Here is a 16772-nt window from a genome sequence, read left to right as displayed (position 1 = left end):
AAAAAAGCAGAATAAATTGAACATATCTTCACTATACTCATTTATAAATATATGACCAATATAAATCCATATCATGTACAATCACAATAATGTGATACTAATTGGAACAAGTTCTTCTATATATAATATTTCAAAATATACTGTCACTTTTAAAAATTGAAAAAGGAGAACTCAACCAAGGGTACTTTGCATGGAAAATTTAAAGTGCCCCTAAAAACTGATGCAAAAAACCAGCTACTTATTAGAGAAATGTGTAAAAATTTTAACAGGAATTTAGGGAAGAAAAAATTTGTAAGGGTAATAAATGCATGGAAAGTATATGATCTCACACGTAATAAGTACATAATCAGAGAAATATAAACTAAAATAACACCACTTTGACACCTATTGAATATAAGCAAAATTTAAGTGTAAAAAAATTCCAGAATGCTGATGAGGATTTGAGCAACAGACATTCTAATGCAATCATCTTGGAGAATAATTTGGAAATATTTAGTAAAGATAAGTTACAGTGTAGCAATTCCACTCTCGGGTATACTCTAAGTCAGTAGTTCTTAAACATTTGGTACCAGAATTCCTTAAAACTTTTAAAATTTATTTGAGAATAACAAACAGCTTTTGTTTTTGTGGGTTTTGTCTATTGATATTTGCCATATTAGAAAACAAAATTGAGAAATTAAAAATACAATGTACTGTCATTTAAAGGTCAATAAAAGATCCTCATTAACGTAAAAAATAACAATCAGTCTTGGGTCTGGCACAGTGGTGCCTGCCTTTAATCCCAGTGGCTCAGGAGGCTGAGGCAGGAGGATGGAGAGTTCAAAGCCAGCCTCAGCAATGGTGAGGTGCTAATGAGCAGCTCAGTGAGACCCTGTCTCTAAATAAAATACAAAATAGGGCTGGGATGGGGCTCAGTGGTTGAGTGCCCCCAAATTCAATCCCTGGTACCCACCACCCCAAATAAATGGCGGGCTGCAGTTGTAGCTCAGCAGTAGAGCACTTGCCTTGCTTGTTAGGCACTGGGTTCAGTCCTCAGCACCACATAAAAATAAAAGTATTGTGTCCATTTACACTTAAAAGAAATGGTTCAAACTAAAACAACAGAAGATTGAAAAAAATTGTCTTAGAGAAAAAAATTGAATTTATGTAAATAGTGTAACAAGAAAATGAATCTTTGTGATAATAGAACAGTCACCTCATCCTCTCCCCTGCCAGTGACCTCATTTATTCCGAAGTCATGGTCTGTACCTGACCTGGTAACAGTGGTCCATTTATGCTTTAAATATAGCCTTGCTGCACTCGAACGCACTCAAACGCGGTGACTTATTTTTAAAATGGACGTGTTTCTTTTTTCTTCTCCCCCTGTTCCTCCCTAATCTCAGAAGAAACAGGATTACCTTTCTTCCCCAAAGGCAGAGTGGTCTGTTCCCGAGCACACACCCACCATGGGAAGGAAGTCATCCAGACTCTGGGGATGGCACCAGCACATCTCAGGAATGTCAGTCTCCCAAATTAACAAGTGATCACAACTCCAACAGAGAACACCCGGAACGCAGCCTTTGAATCGCCCCTTTAAAAGCTCCACCAGGAGCTGGGGATGTGGCTCAAGCAGTAGCTCGCTCGCCTGGCACGCGTGCAGCCCGGGTTCGATCCTCAGCACCACAAAGAAAGATGTTGTGTCGGCCGAAAACTAAAAAATAAATATTAAAATTCTCTCTCTCTCTCTCTTTTTTTAAAAAAAAAAGCTCCGTCAGCCTTCGGGATAGAGTCCCCTGGGTTTCAAAAACTCCCCCTCCTCAAACCCTGGCCTTGTTATTGGATCGGCGGCGTTGGAACCAGGACCAAACTTTCGGCCACACCCTGAGGCTCTCCCATCCCACCTCCTTCAGCTCAGGAAACACCTTCATCTAGTGGAGGCTCCTCCTATTTTTTTTTTTTAAAGAGAGAGTAAGAGAGAATTTTTTAATATTTATTTTTTAGTTATCGGTGGACACAACATCTTTGTTTGTATGTGGTGCTGAGGATCGAACCCGGGCCGCACGCGTGCCAGGCGAGCGCGCTACCGCTTGAGCCAAATCCCCAGCCCTCCTCCTGTTCTTCTGACTAGCACTTCAACACAACATTCGTCTCTCTTCTTCTTTTTGTACTGGTGATTGAACCGAGGGGTGCTCTACCACTGGGACACCATCCCAGCCCTTTTTGTGTATTATTTAGAGATAGGGTCTTCCAGAGTTGCGGAGGGTAGCTCTGATCCTCCTGCCGCACCCTCCTGAGTCGCTGGGATTACTGGTGTGCATCACCACACCTGGCAGTTTGTCATCTTATTTTTAACACCCTCCCCCCCAAGTAAACTTTAAAAATGTCATTCAAAGCTGCGCAAGGTGTTACATGCCTGTAACCCCCAGCACTTGGGAGACTGAGGCAAGGAGTATCACAAGTTCAAGGCCAGCCTCAGCAACTTAGTGAGGCCCTGTCTCAAAATTAAAAAGGGCTGTAGTGTAGAAAATTAAAGGGCTGGGCACGTAGCTCAGTGGTACATCCTTCTGGATTCAACCCCCTGTGCCACCCCTGAAATTCACTTGACTGGGTTGTAGCTCAGCAGTAAAGCATGCACTTAGCAAGCAAGAAGCCATGGGTTCAATCTCTAGCACCAAAAATAAAATAACTATGAAATTTAAAAACGAGAACACACCAGTGGGAAGACATTCAAGTGAAAATCTCACCTTTGACTGGGGTGCAGCTCAGGGTAAGACACCTGCTCAGCACATACGGACACCCAGCCCACCAATGAAGCACCAGCCCGTCCGCTCCTGAGAGAGCGGATCTTAATTCACCATCTTAGTGGACAACCACAACAGAGTATCTCATATCCTTCCTCTATTTATGATTTTGTTTTTTACATTTAAGTGTCCAACCACGTTTAACTTGAGTATAAAAATCGCCTTTGACCAAAATCTCCTCTTTCCTGATGAGGTTTTGAAAAGCTGGTCAGGGGGTGACAGGCTGTCCCCTCCCCAGAGCCCAGGCCAGCCCTCCAGGCTCTGCCCATGTCCTCTCTGAGCCAGTGGCCTGCAGCTGTACCGTAAGACGTCTTAGGATAATGTCTGGCTATTCCTGCTGCTTGCTTTCCACTTTAATTTTAGAATCAGCCTGTTTTCTTTGTTTCATAGTGGGGACGGAACCCAGGGACTGTCTTTATTTGATAGTCTTGCAAAGCTGTTGAGACTGGCTTGAACTTGCCATCCTCCAGCCTCAGCCTTCCGAATTACTGCGGGGTGTGGTGTGGGAACAGCACGTTTCACTTCTGGCTTTTCACACAGATATTTCCCTCCATTACTAGGAGTTTTATCTTCTTTTGTTGCTAATGAAAGCCCGATCTTCCATGGTCCGAGTGTGCAGGAAGGCTGCTGACTTTCCTGTTAACTGGGGTCATGGCTTTCTGTGTGCTTCTCTTGGATTTTCTAGGCATAGTTTTCTCGTCTGCAAATAATTTCACCTTTCTAACTTCACAACTTTTTTCTTGACTGTGTTCCTTTTCAGTTATTTCCTCTGTGCCATGAGTTAACCACATTAACTTTATTAAAACACTGGCTGATGCTGAAAATATGGGAAAGGACAGCTGTTAGTGGGAGGAGAGGCCCAGCCCAGCGCTGTCTGTGAGGTTCTGCCTCTCCTGTGGCTGCTGACAGGGGACCAGGAGGGGACGGCCACTGGAGAGCACTAAGGGCTTGCCTTTACTGGCATGTTGATAATTGAAATTGCTCAACAGTTATGAGGAAGGTGTAGTTTGCATACCAAAAAGTTTTATTAATGTAATTTTAAGGCCAATTAAACTAATTTTATTCAAAGTCTATATTAAATTACAATATTAACAATCTCTAGACACAATGAACCTAAAATATAAGAATAGAAATAGAAATCTATCTGGTCTTTCACAGACCTCATATAGAACTCATAAATGAAAATTTACAAATATAGAAATGATATTTAAAGAGTAAGGATTTTAACATGGGAACCCAAAAGATGTCATATTTTAAACACGCATGTCTCAAAAAGGGAGAATCCTTTAATAAATTTAGCATAAAATCAAATTATATAAACTCGGTATATTCCAGAAAATATTGCTTCAAACACGATACCATGATCAAAATTCCTTTGGTAGCTTTTAATCAAAATGAAACATGGTACTCTGTAAAATGGAAAGTACTTTCCAATGTTCTCACAAGAGCATCTTTGTCATTGTCACCATAGTAATGTCTCCACTCAACTCTCATTCCACCTCCCGTGTGTGTTCACATGTAACCAGGAACCAACAAAACCCTTTAATCTTTTGACAAAGTGACCACTGTGTCACAAGGTCAGGACTGTCAAGTCGGCTAGGGAACTTCCTGCAGGGTGGGGCAGAAAACAGGGCAGTCCCTGCTCAGGACTGGGAAACCAAACAAACCAAACTGTATCTATCACGGTAATCACACAAATACTGCAAGTTAAGAAACCAAACGCAGGTGCCCACCCTCAGAAGGAAACAGGGGCCAGGTCCAGCCCTCAGCAGAGGGCACGCAGGTCCTGGCTGTAGGCCACTGGCTGTGCGCTGGGCTCAGCGCGATGACACAGGGACCTGGCTTGAAAGCCCGATTTATAAAAATCCGTTGCCACAGGTTAGACCTCTCTGGGACCCAGGGTTCTGGCTGCAGGGCTGAGCTGCCCATGGGACCTGCTGTCTTCCCATGGTGGCCCGTGGGGGCTTCTGTTCTCACTCTGAGGCTTGTCAACGGAGCACTCTGGGACTTCGATGCAGCATGGAGGGTCTCTTCATCGTGCACTCGGGACCACACACACACACACACACACACACACACCAACCCACTGGCGGCTCCCTCCACAGAGCGGCAGGACCTTGTGGAGGACTCCTGTCAACTACCACCTGCGTCCAACCTCAAAGTCATTCCACACAGAGCAACGAACATCTAAATGCCTAAGAGAACTGAGAACTGGAGGGCAAGGACGTGTCACGTGAAGACCCCCACCCCAGGCGAGATGGTCTGTCGTCCCCCGCCCGGTGAGCCGAGGGTCTCCCGTGTCCAGCGGCAGGCTCCTGGAGCGAGTGGGCTTCGCCACCCTGCAGATGTGTCAGGCCACGTAGTGGTACTGGTTGGGACTGTCCTTGTCACGCTCCATGTAGTCTCGGTCTATCAGAGACTCGATTCTCTTCTTCAGGTCTCCAGGCTTGAAGAGAAGACAAGAGGGCTCCTCAGCACAGCAGCAGCCACCCGCGGCGTGCCAAGGAAGCACCTGCTCACGATCCCCAGAGGACACACACTCATCCACGCTAGCAGGGTACTGTTACGGTTTTCAGTGCTGGGGGAGCCCCAGGCCCTTGTACATGCTAGGCAAGAGCTGTACCACGGAGCTGCACCCAGCCACTAAACCCACGGAGTCATTTACCTTGACTGGAAACTTCAGCTGGTTATACAGCTCAGAAACTAGAAGATTGTGACCAAGAGTCTTCCTCATCTTCATGATTCTGACTATAGCAGCATCAATCTGGTATTGCCTATCCTGAAACACTCTCTCGGTAGTGCTCACTTGTTCTTCAACCTGTGCAAAGACAGGAACAGAGTGTAAAAATGTTTTCTGTGTTGTTTCACGTTGTTGAGTTTGACAAGTTTTGTTCTGATGTAAATCAAGGCCAGACCTTGGATAGACCCTCTTTCATTAGGTGTTTTCATTTGTTCTAGGAAAACAGCTTCTTAGAATGGCACACTCAAAAGCAAAAGTTGAAACTAATTTTAAAAGTTATGTTTTCCTTATCAGAATGTGCAATCAGCAGTAAACAAAGCACCAGGACTTATTACACAATGAGCTTTGCCTGACACCAGGAGCCAGACTGAAGCCCATGGTAGGCTGCGTGGCCACCTGGAGATGTGAAGAGGCATGGCAGGTTGGAAGACTGATTCTTGATTTAAAGCAACCTTTATCAAGTAAGGATTGATTTTTAAAATGAGGGGGGGGGGGAATTTAAACATGATAAAGAACAATTACTAGAAACAAATAGTAAATACCACAAACAAAAATTAAAAACATTACTTAAGTGGAACACCCTGGCGTATGCCTGTAACTTCTGCTGTTCAGGAGGTCGAGGCAGGAGGATCGCCAAGTCTGAGGCTAGCCTGGGCAACTTGGCAAGATCCCGTGTCAAAATTAAAAAAATAAAAAAGAGCTGGAGATGTAGCTCAGTGGTTGCACACTCGTGTTCAACCCCCAGTACCAAACAAAAACAAAAACCCCAAAACAAAAACAAAACACTAGACTTAAAAGGGTCTACCTATGCAACTGAGAACAAACTAAAAAGATATACTAAGAAGCAACAGATAAAATGATGATTATTTTTAGATGAGCTAGAAAAATCTAAGAAAATCAACTGAAAAACCATCAAAGCTGATGAGACTTTTATAAAGGGGCTAAAGTAAGAAAAATGCACAAAGATAAACACACACTAAAAACACCATCAGAAATGTAAAGAACAGACACCCCGGGAGGGGTTATAGCTCAGTGGTAGAGCTTGCCTCGCACCCGTGAGGCACTGGGTTTGATCCTCAGCACCACATAAAAATCAATAAATAAAATAGGGCTTGCAAGTGCTTTACGGCCTACACTTCATTGCAGCCTGCAGAAAGCCACCATCACTTCTTTAGGAAGGGCTTTGCTCCCTGTTCTTCTCTACTACCACAGTGCCCTTGGCTGAAGGAATCGTCTGTGTGCTGGACAGGACTGCTGGGCATAGCTCTGAACGGCCGGCTGGATCTCCGTGGTCACAAGAGCGCCCAGCGCCCACAGGAGGTGCGAGCTGTGGTCTGCTGACCGAGCACACGTTTGCAACTACTGATCAGCATGAACCAGGAAGCTGAGGCCTGTACACACGAGAGCCCCGAGAGGGGGCCTGAAAGCCGGGGAATGCAAGCTGAGCAAGAGGACAACGTGGCTCTCAAATGTCCCGGGAGGGTGAGAGTTAGAGGAGTAAGTGTACTACCTAAGTGCTCTGGGGGTCAGGGTGTGGCTCTGGTAGAGCACTTGCCTAGCATGTGAAGTGCCTGGGTTCAACTCCTAGCACTGGGGAAAAAATAAAAGGAATCAGGTGCTGCCTGTGAAAACAGATCAGCAGAACCTGGAGACAGGATGAGAAGCTGACCCAAATGCAGGAACCCAATACACAACAAAGGGGATGATTCAAGGACGCCATCCCAGGTGACATCAGAAGGGACCAGCGGTAGGGGTCAGTGCACAGAAATGGTACGCACGCAACGTTCCCACAGTAAGAACAGTGTGTGACAGGCATGCCACAGAAGCCACCGTGGGGGCTGGGGATGTGGCTCAAGCGGTAGCGCGCTCGCCTGGCATGCGTGCGGCCCGGGTTCGATCCTCAGCACCACATACCAACAAAGATGTTGTGTCTACTGAGAACTAAAAAATAAACATTAAAAATTCTCTCTCTCTCTCTCCTCTCTCACTAAAAAAAAAAAAAAAAAAGCCACCGTGGGAGCACACACGTGGCAACATGACGACTCGACATTTGTAATCCAGAGCAGGCGGAGGGTATGTGCACCCAAATCTGTAACAGATGCCAACCTGCCCTTAGAGGTGGAAACCACCCCACAAAATCTAGGCCAGGATGCTCACTGCACCCTTGGAGCATGCTGCTGAGAGATGGAGCCCTCCTGAGAGGCCCAGATAGGTTCCATATAAGGTTCTACAGGAAGTGAGACTCACAGAGACGTGAAAGACCAGGAGTTGCCAGGGCAGGGAGGAGCTGACAGGGCAGAGGGCAGGCGGGCAGTGACACCACTTGACACAATACTGCAAACCCACCAAAGGCACAGCACTGGGGGCAAACCCCACACAGGCTGTGCACGTGGTATCGAGGCACTGTAGCTCACTCACTGTGCCAACTGGGGTGTGGATGGTGGGGAAGCCACGTGGGGCAGGGAAGGGCGTATGTGCGAAACTTCTACACTTGCCTGTCAATTTTGCTATGAATCTAGAACGATGCTAAGAAAATAGTCTTTCAGGAAAGTAAATGCACATGAGCACACAAAGCCTGCACCAATTCAACACCTTTCCAAAAAGGACGTCTATTTCCCTACACTTGCCACCCTGGAGATCACCAGACTTCTTAACATTTTTCCCACTCACATGGAAAATGGAATACTACTTTAATTTCAGAGGATTATTGATGTGAGTCAACATCATTTTACACTGTGGCTGGTCTCAGGAGTTTCCTTGCGAATGATCTGAATGTACTTCCTGTCTGGCTTCCTGAAGCCTCCCACTGTCAAAGCCAGAGCTGGAGAGGTACCTGTGGGTACCTGGGTTAATCCGAGGTGTCCTCTGTCCTCTGGAGTGGCCCCACCCCTTCATGAGCCCTGGCACGCGCCGTGCAGGTGTGGCTGGAACCTGCCCCACATGCGGGCTATGGGGTGCTGCGGCAGCAGTGAGAGCTGGGGTCTGGAGTCCGTCCACACCACAGACACTCGAGGGTCTGCTCCCTGCTCACGCTGCCACACTGTCATGGTACCACACAGATATTGCAGCAGGCTCCTGCCCCAGGCCCAGGTACCCAGTTCTGAAAATCCACCTGCTTTTTGTGCCAGGAGAATCTGCTGCCACAGAGCTGACGCAGCACATCACCGTGTGAGTGGGAACAGCTGCTGTTGAACAGATTTCCAAGTTTCCTTCTCATGGAGACTATAAAGCTCACGAACGCTACGTGAAAATAAGTGCTTTTACAAACACAGGTATTCAAATTAGTTTTAGAAAACGCTCTGGACCTCTGTCTAGAATCACTATGAAAACCAATGATCTCTTGGTGAGCACCCAATAAAAAGAGAGTGTTGTACGTACGGTTTCCTTCATCTGGATCTGGTTGATCTTGATTCTAAAGAGCTTGTGCTTGAACTCTGCATTGAAGAGGAATTTGTCCCCGTCCTCCACCTCCTTTCCTTTGGGGCTTTTGATCAGGACACGCGCCTTGCCACAGGCCAGGGACTGCAGCGTTCTTCTCAGTTCACTGTCCTCTGCATGGGAGGCAAAGCAAGAGCAAGCACAGGTCGGCATGAACCCATGAGAGCCTCCAAGACGAGGAGAGACGGGCCGCCACCAGCTCCTGGGGGAGCACGGGCTTTGGGACGTCCTGACAAGTCTGCCTACCTATCCCGGTGGCCATTTTTATCTCCTCAAAGCTGAATCCGTCTCCCTCATTGAACATGAGCAGCACCAACGTCTGGAAGAGGGACACCTGGAACTCTTTCTTCCCCTGTGAGGAAACAGAATCGCTGCTGCAAGAGCTGCACTCGGCACCCAGGCAGACCAAGAAGAAGCATTCTGCTCTCAGACTTTTTGTGAGGGACAAAGAACTCACTAATACCACCAAGTACGAAGGAATACTCTGCCATCCAACCTCCTCTAGCTATGGGCCCTCTTGGTGGCAGCAGGAATACTTGAGGCCAGAGGAGGGAGGAGGCTCACCTGGGAGGTGGCCAGGGAGGGTGAGCACAGGGATGGCTCTGCCTGGGTCAGCCAGGGCCATCCCACTGGGCTCGTCCCCAACAGCCCAGAGTGCCAATAGCTGAGCCTGTCCCCGCTGAGAGAGGCTGCACTTCTGTACTGAGGGGACACAAGGAGGGGCTGCCAGGCCCCCTGGGTAGACCAGCTTGGCTCTGTGTGCAGCGGCGTGGTGGCCTACAGTTGTGCAGCACACTAGCAAGGCAGAGGCTGGGGTGGCAGATGAACAGGTCACCCTCAGGAGCATGTGCAAGGACGTGCACAGAAGGACTGAAACCTACGCGATCCCACACAGACAAGCATGTTGTATCAGCTGTGCAGAACAGGAGACTGGGACTATTTTGCATAGTGCAGGCGACCAAGCATCATTTACAGAACTGAGGGACATCATTTACAGAACTGCACACACAGGGACTCCGCCTCACCAGCATGCCTTCCGTGTGCCTTCCCTTCCACTGACCACTCTTACCGCAGCCCGTGTGAGTGGGCACTCTCTCTCTAACTGGAGTGATCCAGGAAAGACCGCCATTCAGTTGTCAAAGAGCCCCTTTGGGGCCCGTGGGATATGTCAGAACTTATTTACTGGCTTGGCACGTTAAAACAAAAGGAAGAAAATAAAACAGCAGGAAGAACCCTGGAGCTGGAGGGTGGCAGCGGCGCAGGCCACCTAGAGGCTGGCCGAGTGCTGAGCTGCTAGATGATGCCCCATGATGCCCCTCCCCTTGTTTCAGCCAGTCCCTTGGTCAGAAGTGACATCTTACTGTAATTTTTAAAAATTTTTATCTATTTTATGTGGTGCAAAGGATGGAACCCAGTGCCTCACATGTCCTAGGCGATGCTCTGCCTCTGCACTGCGCCTAGCCCTCCTTCCTGTGTCTGAATTGCAACCCTTTGGCCAGCTGAGAAGCAGAACGCACCTCCCAGTCTCTGCTTGATCCCGTTACACCAACACTGCCCCTGACGGACTGGACACCATACCAACCCTCAACTACTGTTCAGCTCACTGACTTAGAAAACCCAGGGCTCAATTGTGCCAAACAAGGTTTCCTTCTTTGCTCTCAAGGTTCAATGACAATTTAAAAAGTTCCGTGAACACCCAGGCGTGGTGGTGCACGCCTATTACCCCAGGGACTAGGGAGGCCAAGGCAGGAGGGTCACAAGTTCCAGGCCAGCCTTGGCACCTTAGCAAGAACCTGTCTCTAAATAAACTAGAATAAAAGGCTCGAGACTGTGGCTCCGTGGTTGCGCTTGCCTAGCATGTGCGAGGCCCTGGGTTCCATGCCCAACACTGCACGCACAAGGCAAAGTGAAACGCCGTGAGATAGAGAAGAACTTACCTCCTTAAACTCTGCTTTTAAGACAGCGTGCCCCAGCGTGGTCTGCCACTGCAGCTTCCGTCCGCTGTGCTTGCCCAGGTAGAAGGCCTTGAACACCTCCTGGAGCCGGACCATCTGAGGGCACGGGGACACGGGCAGCCTGAGCACCTGGCTGACAGCCGGCCACTGCGGTGTCTGCAGTCTCCGGCAGCTCAATCAGAGTGCGGCCCCATGTTCCCAGGGTTATTTCCCTGACTCCATCACCTGTGAACATGCCCTCCATCCCAACCTTGGGGTTTCTTGTCACCCCTGGCTCTTGCTTGGACAGAGAGATGGTGCCCGCAGCCAGAGGCCCTGACCTGCTCAGGTCCCAGCTTTCCCTCCCCCCACCTGACACCTGGGCAGAGGACAGTGACAAGCTGCGCTGCACTGTGGTGAGAGTGGTGTCTGACACAGCGAGCCTGCCCACAGGGCACAAGTGCCTCAATGGGCACTGTAAGTCACTCTCGCCAGCCCTCCGCCACCTGACACCCTATGCCGCCCGGCCAGAAGGCCCTCAGCAGACACAGCCGCTGACCTTGGGCTTCCTAGCCTCTTCCCAGAACCAAAAGAAAGAAATGTCTTTCTTTACGAAGAACTTGGTCTTATGCATTCTGTCACACCAACAGAAAATAGACTAAAACAAATATTCTCAGAGTGACCGCAGCTGGGGACAGGCGGGGAGTGCTGGTGAGGAAGTGGTGGATGTAGGAGGCCGTGACTGCTGAAGGGAAGGTGGAGTGGAGCACTATGTGGGGACAGTCTGGAGGGGCTCCAGGTGAGCCCATGATGCTACTGGAGGAACTTCCCCAGGAGTGACCACAGATGTTCAAATAAAAATCTGCACCCCATCTTCTAAGAACCCCTGGGCAGAAACCACCCAGATGCCCGTCACTGAGTGGAAAGTGCAACGTCTCACCCAGCTGTGAGAGGTGGTGACCTGGTGGCTGCAGAAGGGCTACAGTGGAAAGCCGTGCAGGGCCCAGAGCCAGAGTCAGCACCAGTGGGGTGGCTGCGGCTGCAGACTGGCCAGGAAGGGCCTGGAGGAGGGAGGCCTGCCTGGCAGGGAGCACCTGGGATGAGGGTGGTCACCAAGGGGAGCCCTGTCCAGCAAGCCTGGGGTGGTGTGAGCAGACACCAGGGAGCACCAAGGACCCTGGATTCCTAGCAGTGAGAGAAATGAAGAAAACTTGTTCCAACAGAAGCTGCTCCTCAGCAGCAGGGCGGAGCTGGGAATCCAGCCCTGTCCCTCAGGTGGATGAGCCCAGGCAGAGCCGTGCAGGACACAGCTGGAGAGCAAAGACATTCGCCACATATCACTACCACCAAGAGAAAGGGCGGGACCCACCGCCACTCCCTGGGTGTTGGGTGGGTAGCGTGATGCCCGCTCAGAGCCCCACTCCTTTGGCACCACTCCTTTGCCCGCACCCTGGGCTACACTGGGGCACCAGAAAGATGCTATAAAGGACATTCTCAGGCAGCTGGGATAGGCCTTCTGTTGGGCATTCCTGGCTTGACAGGGGTTCTGGTGCTCTTGGGAGAGACCACAGAAGCATTCAGGGTGAGGGGACAGCGCTCACGTGGGCGCTCCTGGACCTGGCTTGACGTGCTCCTTGAGAGTAAGGAACTGGTGGCCACGGGAGGCCTGCTGGGAGCGGCCTGCAGGGTTTCCAGCCACGGCAGGCAGTCTCGGGAGGAGCCAGCACAGCTGCTGCAGAGAGGCTCCCGAGGGACAGCGGGGACCTCGAATGCAGGGTGCACTGGGCCCCGGCAGGCACGGGTGAGAGGCAGAGGTGGGCAGCGCTTGGGGTCAGGGAAGCCCAAGGACAGAACAGTGTGGGTGTGGGCGCTGCACACGCCAGAGGGCGACTGACATGCCAGCATGTGGGGCGAGGGCACCGCACTGGGGACTGATGGAGAAAATAGATGACCTCAAAGGCCACTGACAAGAGAAGACCGAGCAGAGTCCACTCAGCCGAGTCTGGGAGTGAGGTGCACACGTCCCAGGAGAGGCTGTGGGCCCAGCTCTGCCCCGTCTGGCTTCGCCAGCCCCCAGCTGGGAGGCCCCACTCATCGTTCACCACAGTCGTGGGCCCTGTCTAGGAAGCCTCCTGGGCACTGGAGCCCCCTCCCCCATCACGCGGGACTTCCACTGCCAGGGTCTCCTCCACCAGGAGGCTTCCACATTCCCCCGCAGACACTGAAGACAAGTGGACCAGCAGCCACTCAGGGAGAAGCACTCTGAGGCAGGTGGGTCCACCGGGGCCAGCGGGGTCCACTCCAAGCCCGCTCCTCAGAGACCACAGCCCGTCCCTGGGCAGCGTGTCTGAGCACGGTGGGTCTGACGTGAGGGCCGTGCTTACCTCCGGAGGCAGGTGCACTTCCATGGGTGTGTAGGTGGGCCAGTACCCCATGGTGAGGATGTTCACGGTAAGGTCGATAGGGCCTGGGGCACTCTGGTTCTGCATGTGCTGAAAACACAGGGTCCAAAACAGTGAGCTTAGAAGGTCATCAGAGACACTTGGTGGACCGGTGAGGAAATGGGTGGTTTTCAAGATAAAGTGTCAGCAGGCGTGCCAGTGCCCAAAACAGAGACCACTCGGGCCAACGCCAGGTCCCAGCAACACTAGAATTGCTCTTCTTCTTCTGGCCATGGCCCACGGGACACATTGCTAGACCCAGTCAACCAGTGTGCCACCTGCAGCCTCTCTGCTCACCTGCTTGAAGTGAACCATGATGTCCTTGGAGAGCTCCATGTCCTTGAACATCCCCTCCAGCTTGCTGGTGAATGCGGCCCCGCACTCTGTGACACAGGAGAGACCAAGCAGTGCGTCCCAGCAGAGACACAGGAGCCTGCCCCGCTGCCCCAGGGCCAGGAGCCCCCCTCTGCCCCCAAGGCTCACCATGCTTGAGCTTGGACAGCATCGACTTTTCAGCATCAACCGAGGCACTTTTTCCAACGAGGAGTCTCTTTGCCAAATCTTTCTTATAAAATGCTTCAAAGACATCTTTGCCTGTGTGAAAGCAGAGAGAGCACACAGAACGTCAGGGCTGAGAGGACGCACCGTGGCCACAGAGGCCAGTGCTGTCCTGTCCCAGGGCCTCCGTCCAGAAGGCCCCCCTGGCTAGCCTGGGGCCCCCGGCACCCCGTGCTCACCATGGATGAACCTGAAGAGGATCATGATCTTGTCCAGAATCCTCTCCAGCTCCTCGTCTGTGGCCTCCTTGTTGCCCGCCCGGAGCTTGGAATCCACGTGCTTGGCTGTGCGAGCAAGAGTGAGCTGGGACAGCGTGTGGCTGTGGCTCAGTGGCAGAGTGCTTGCCTCCCACGCCCAGGCCCTGTGTCTCACACAGAAGGGACAGGGAGAGAGGGAGAAGGGGCGGCGGGCCTGCCTCTCTTCCTCAGGCAATCCCTGAGCAGCACCTCTGCACAATGACACCCAGGCACTCCAGGGTAAGTATCTGCAATCTTCAGTTCCGCAAAAACACACACCCCCCAGAGCCTGAACAGAGTCACAAAGGGGCTTGAACGCTCTCTTCTAACCCAATCAAGAAGGAAACTGACTCCAGTTTAACCCTCGGGTTCCCGACTTGCTACTGCACAGAGGCTGGAAAGTACAACTTCAAGAGCCAAGAAATAAGCCCAGAGGTGACCTTCTCACAGAAGAATTTAGGGCTTCAAGAGGCTAAATCCAAGTGTCAGTATGGGCGCATGAGGACTCCTCAGTGTGGGGCATTCTGAGTGTGCAGACAAGCACACAACCATCTGGTGAACACTGCTCCGCTTGACACCAAGAGTCAACAGACTCCGAACCCCTGTGTTACAGGACCCCTTGCCCTTTACTACTGCAAATTTAAAACACTTTTACTGGCTAATAAAGTTTGAGTTCTAAAATATTATTTTGATACTGTGATGAAGTAATTATACAAAGGTGATCATTCAAACAGCCACATGCTGTCCCCTCTGAAGTCTCCCCAGTCTCATCCTATTCCATGCCGAATTGTGAAGGTAAAGGGCTAGGAAAGACTGAGTCACACACGCAGGCCAAGCACCCGCCCACCCTTCCAGGAGCACACTGGCGCCCAGCCCAGCAGCACAGATCTGTCTGGCGAGGCCATGTTCACCCTCGTGGAACGGCACACACGTAGGTGCAGCCTCTATGTGCCGTGTACCCACAGGGCGTGACGAGCCCCCAACAAGGAGCCCAACATTTGGGAACCTGGTCTGCTGGGCTGCCTTGTCACGCATACCGATGAGCTCGGCGGGCTTGTTGGGCCTCCGGTTGATGAAGGCCTCGAAGGACTCCTTCATCAGGTTGACGAAGCGCTCATTCCTTTGGAAGCACACCTCCACCACGTGGTCCACCCTGTCCTTGAACTCCAGCAGGTCCTGCACCATGTCCTTGTCCTTCTCAGGGTTGATGACAATTGCTGTCCCAAAAGTCTGCAAAAACAACCAGGGGCCAGGCCAGAGTCAGGCAGTGCGGCCTAGGGCCATCAGAACTGCCTGCAGACGCCAACCACCATCCTGGGGTGGGCAGAGCCCTGGGGCTGAGAGGTCCTGAGCTGGCACCTGGCAGTGCCCCTGAGGAGCAGGACACGCAGGGAGCTGCTGCAAAGTGCTGCCCGAGCAGGCGAGGCCCTGTGTCCTGCCATCCCAAGGCACAGTGGGATTGAGCTAGTGTCCATGCCAGTGACCCAGCAGGCTGCATGCGCCTCCCTGCGCGGGGACCTGGAGGAACAGGCAGTTGCTGCCCGGCACTCACAACCCTCCCACGCACCTTGATGTACTCGCTCCAGTGCTGCAGCAGCGCATGCTGCCCGCCCTTCACACGGCTGAACAGCTGGTACATCTGCGTGAGGTCGGGCACTCTGTTCTCGTCCAGCAGGTGGTCAAGCCCTACATGCAGAAACGCGGGGTTAGGGCAGTACCCCAGCACCGAGAAGCACACAGCACGCTGCTTGTCTCTGTGTGGTGATCTGGCCCAGGTGGACACTGAGGTAGGCCTTGGTAGGTGGGCCTGGGAGATGTGTCATTGACTTCTTCATGCCACCGGTGCTCCTGTTCCAGTACTGGGGCGACAGCCAGAGAAGCATTCCAGATACTCGCCTGGAGACCCACCATGTGGCTATCTGATCTCTGGTTTGACCCATTAGTAAAACGTATTTGCACAGATCAACTCAGATCTGATCTTTAGTGGATTGGTCCTCTCATGCATAATAAGTTGAGACAGAAACTTCTCAGACACTCGGAGGATCTAATGTAGCATTTTTAGATTTTCAGTGTTTGCAGCCAAGTTCTAAACCTGGAGAGGCAGCTGGGCTGGGGAGGCCGGGAGCTCTCAGACACCCAGCACCTAGTGTGAGGCGGCCTGCATATCACAGGCAGTGAGAGAACTGCCGAGCTGCAGCCAGGGTCCCCAGCGCCTGCCATATCTCTTGTCACTCCTTGTCTACTCATGCAAATAAGACCTTTGCTTTTTAGTTTTCTAGTTTATTTTCCTGAAATCCTAAACAGTGTCTTGTTAAAAAATTTTAAAATTTTTAAAAAATTTAAAAATTTAAAATTTTATATTTTTTAAAAGCTTCTAACAAAACCCAGAATACGCTTTTACACATAAAATTTGCCATTTTCTCACAACCATTTTGCTCGAAGTATGCAGTACACAAACGCACACAACCTCTGCCCTCCCGTGGGGTCTTCCTTTTTTGCAAGACATAGATTCTGGGTGGACGATGTATGAGGTCCTCAGGCAGCTGTGCTGGTTTCCTGGGGTGCAGGGGGAAACCCCTGGGACTGGAACCGGGGCTCAGGCACCATGTCAGCCATGGAGCAGGTGCCGAGGGTCTTCTGGGACC

At 51.1% G+C, this 16772-nt stretch overlaps 1 protein-coding gene across 3 annotated transcripts in view; it reads right to left on the bottom strand.

The window, feature by feature from the left end:
• Window positions 1-4150: 4150 nt before the first annotated feature.
• Window positions 4151-16772, bottom strand: part of Cul4a (cullin 4A) — a 29904-nt gene continuing 17282 nt past the window's right edge. For 2 of the 3 annotated variants that reach the window (XM_078016361.1, XM_021729420.3), the window contains 11 exons: window positions 15695-15813; window positions 15165-15357; window positions 14071-14175; window positions 13817-13927; window positions 13631-13716; window positions 13277-13384; window positions 10896-11009; window positions 9205-9310; window positions 8899-9071; window positions 5446-5598; window positions 4151-5226 (listed from right to left, as the gene is read on the bottom strand). In XM_078016361.1, the coding sequence (XP_077872487.1) occupies window positions 5131-5226; window positions 5446-5598; window positions 8899-9071; window positions 9205-9310; window positions 10896-11009; window positions 13277-13384; window positions 13631-13716; window positions 13817-13927; window positions 14071-14175; window positions 15165-15357; window positions 15695-15813 (1364 nt within the window). In that variant the 3' untranslated portion in view covers window positions 4151-5130. Of the gene's footprint in view, window positions 5227-5445; window positions 5599-8898; window positions 9072-9204; window positions 9311-10895; window positions 11010-13276; window positions 13385-13630; window positions 13717-13816; window positions 13928-14070; window positions 14253-15164; window positions 15358-15694; window positions 15814-16772 lie in introns of those variants that run through there. The other variant, XM_078016362.1, reaches the window with a different exon arrangement.

Source organism: Ictidomys tridecemlineatus, chromosome 6 (assembly GCF_052094955.1).
Source record: "Ictidomys tridecemlineatus isolate mIctTri1 chromosome 6, mIctTri1.hap1, whole genome shotgun sequence".
NCBI lineage: Eukaryota > Metazoa > Chordata > Mammalia > Rodentia > Sciuridae > Ictidomys > Ictidomys tridecemlineatus.
The sequence above is the reverse complement of the archived record's forward strand: the minus strand, read 5'-3'. Positions and strand labels throughout refer to the sequence as shown.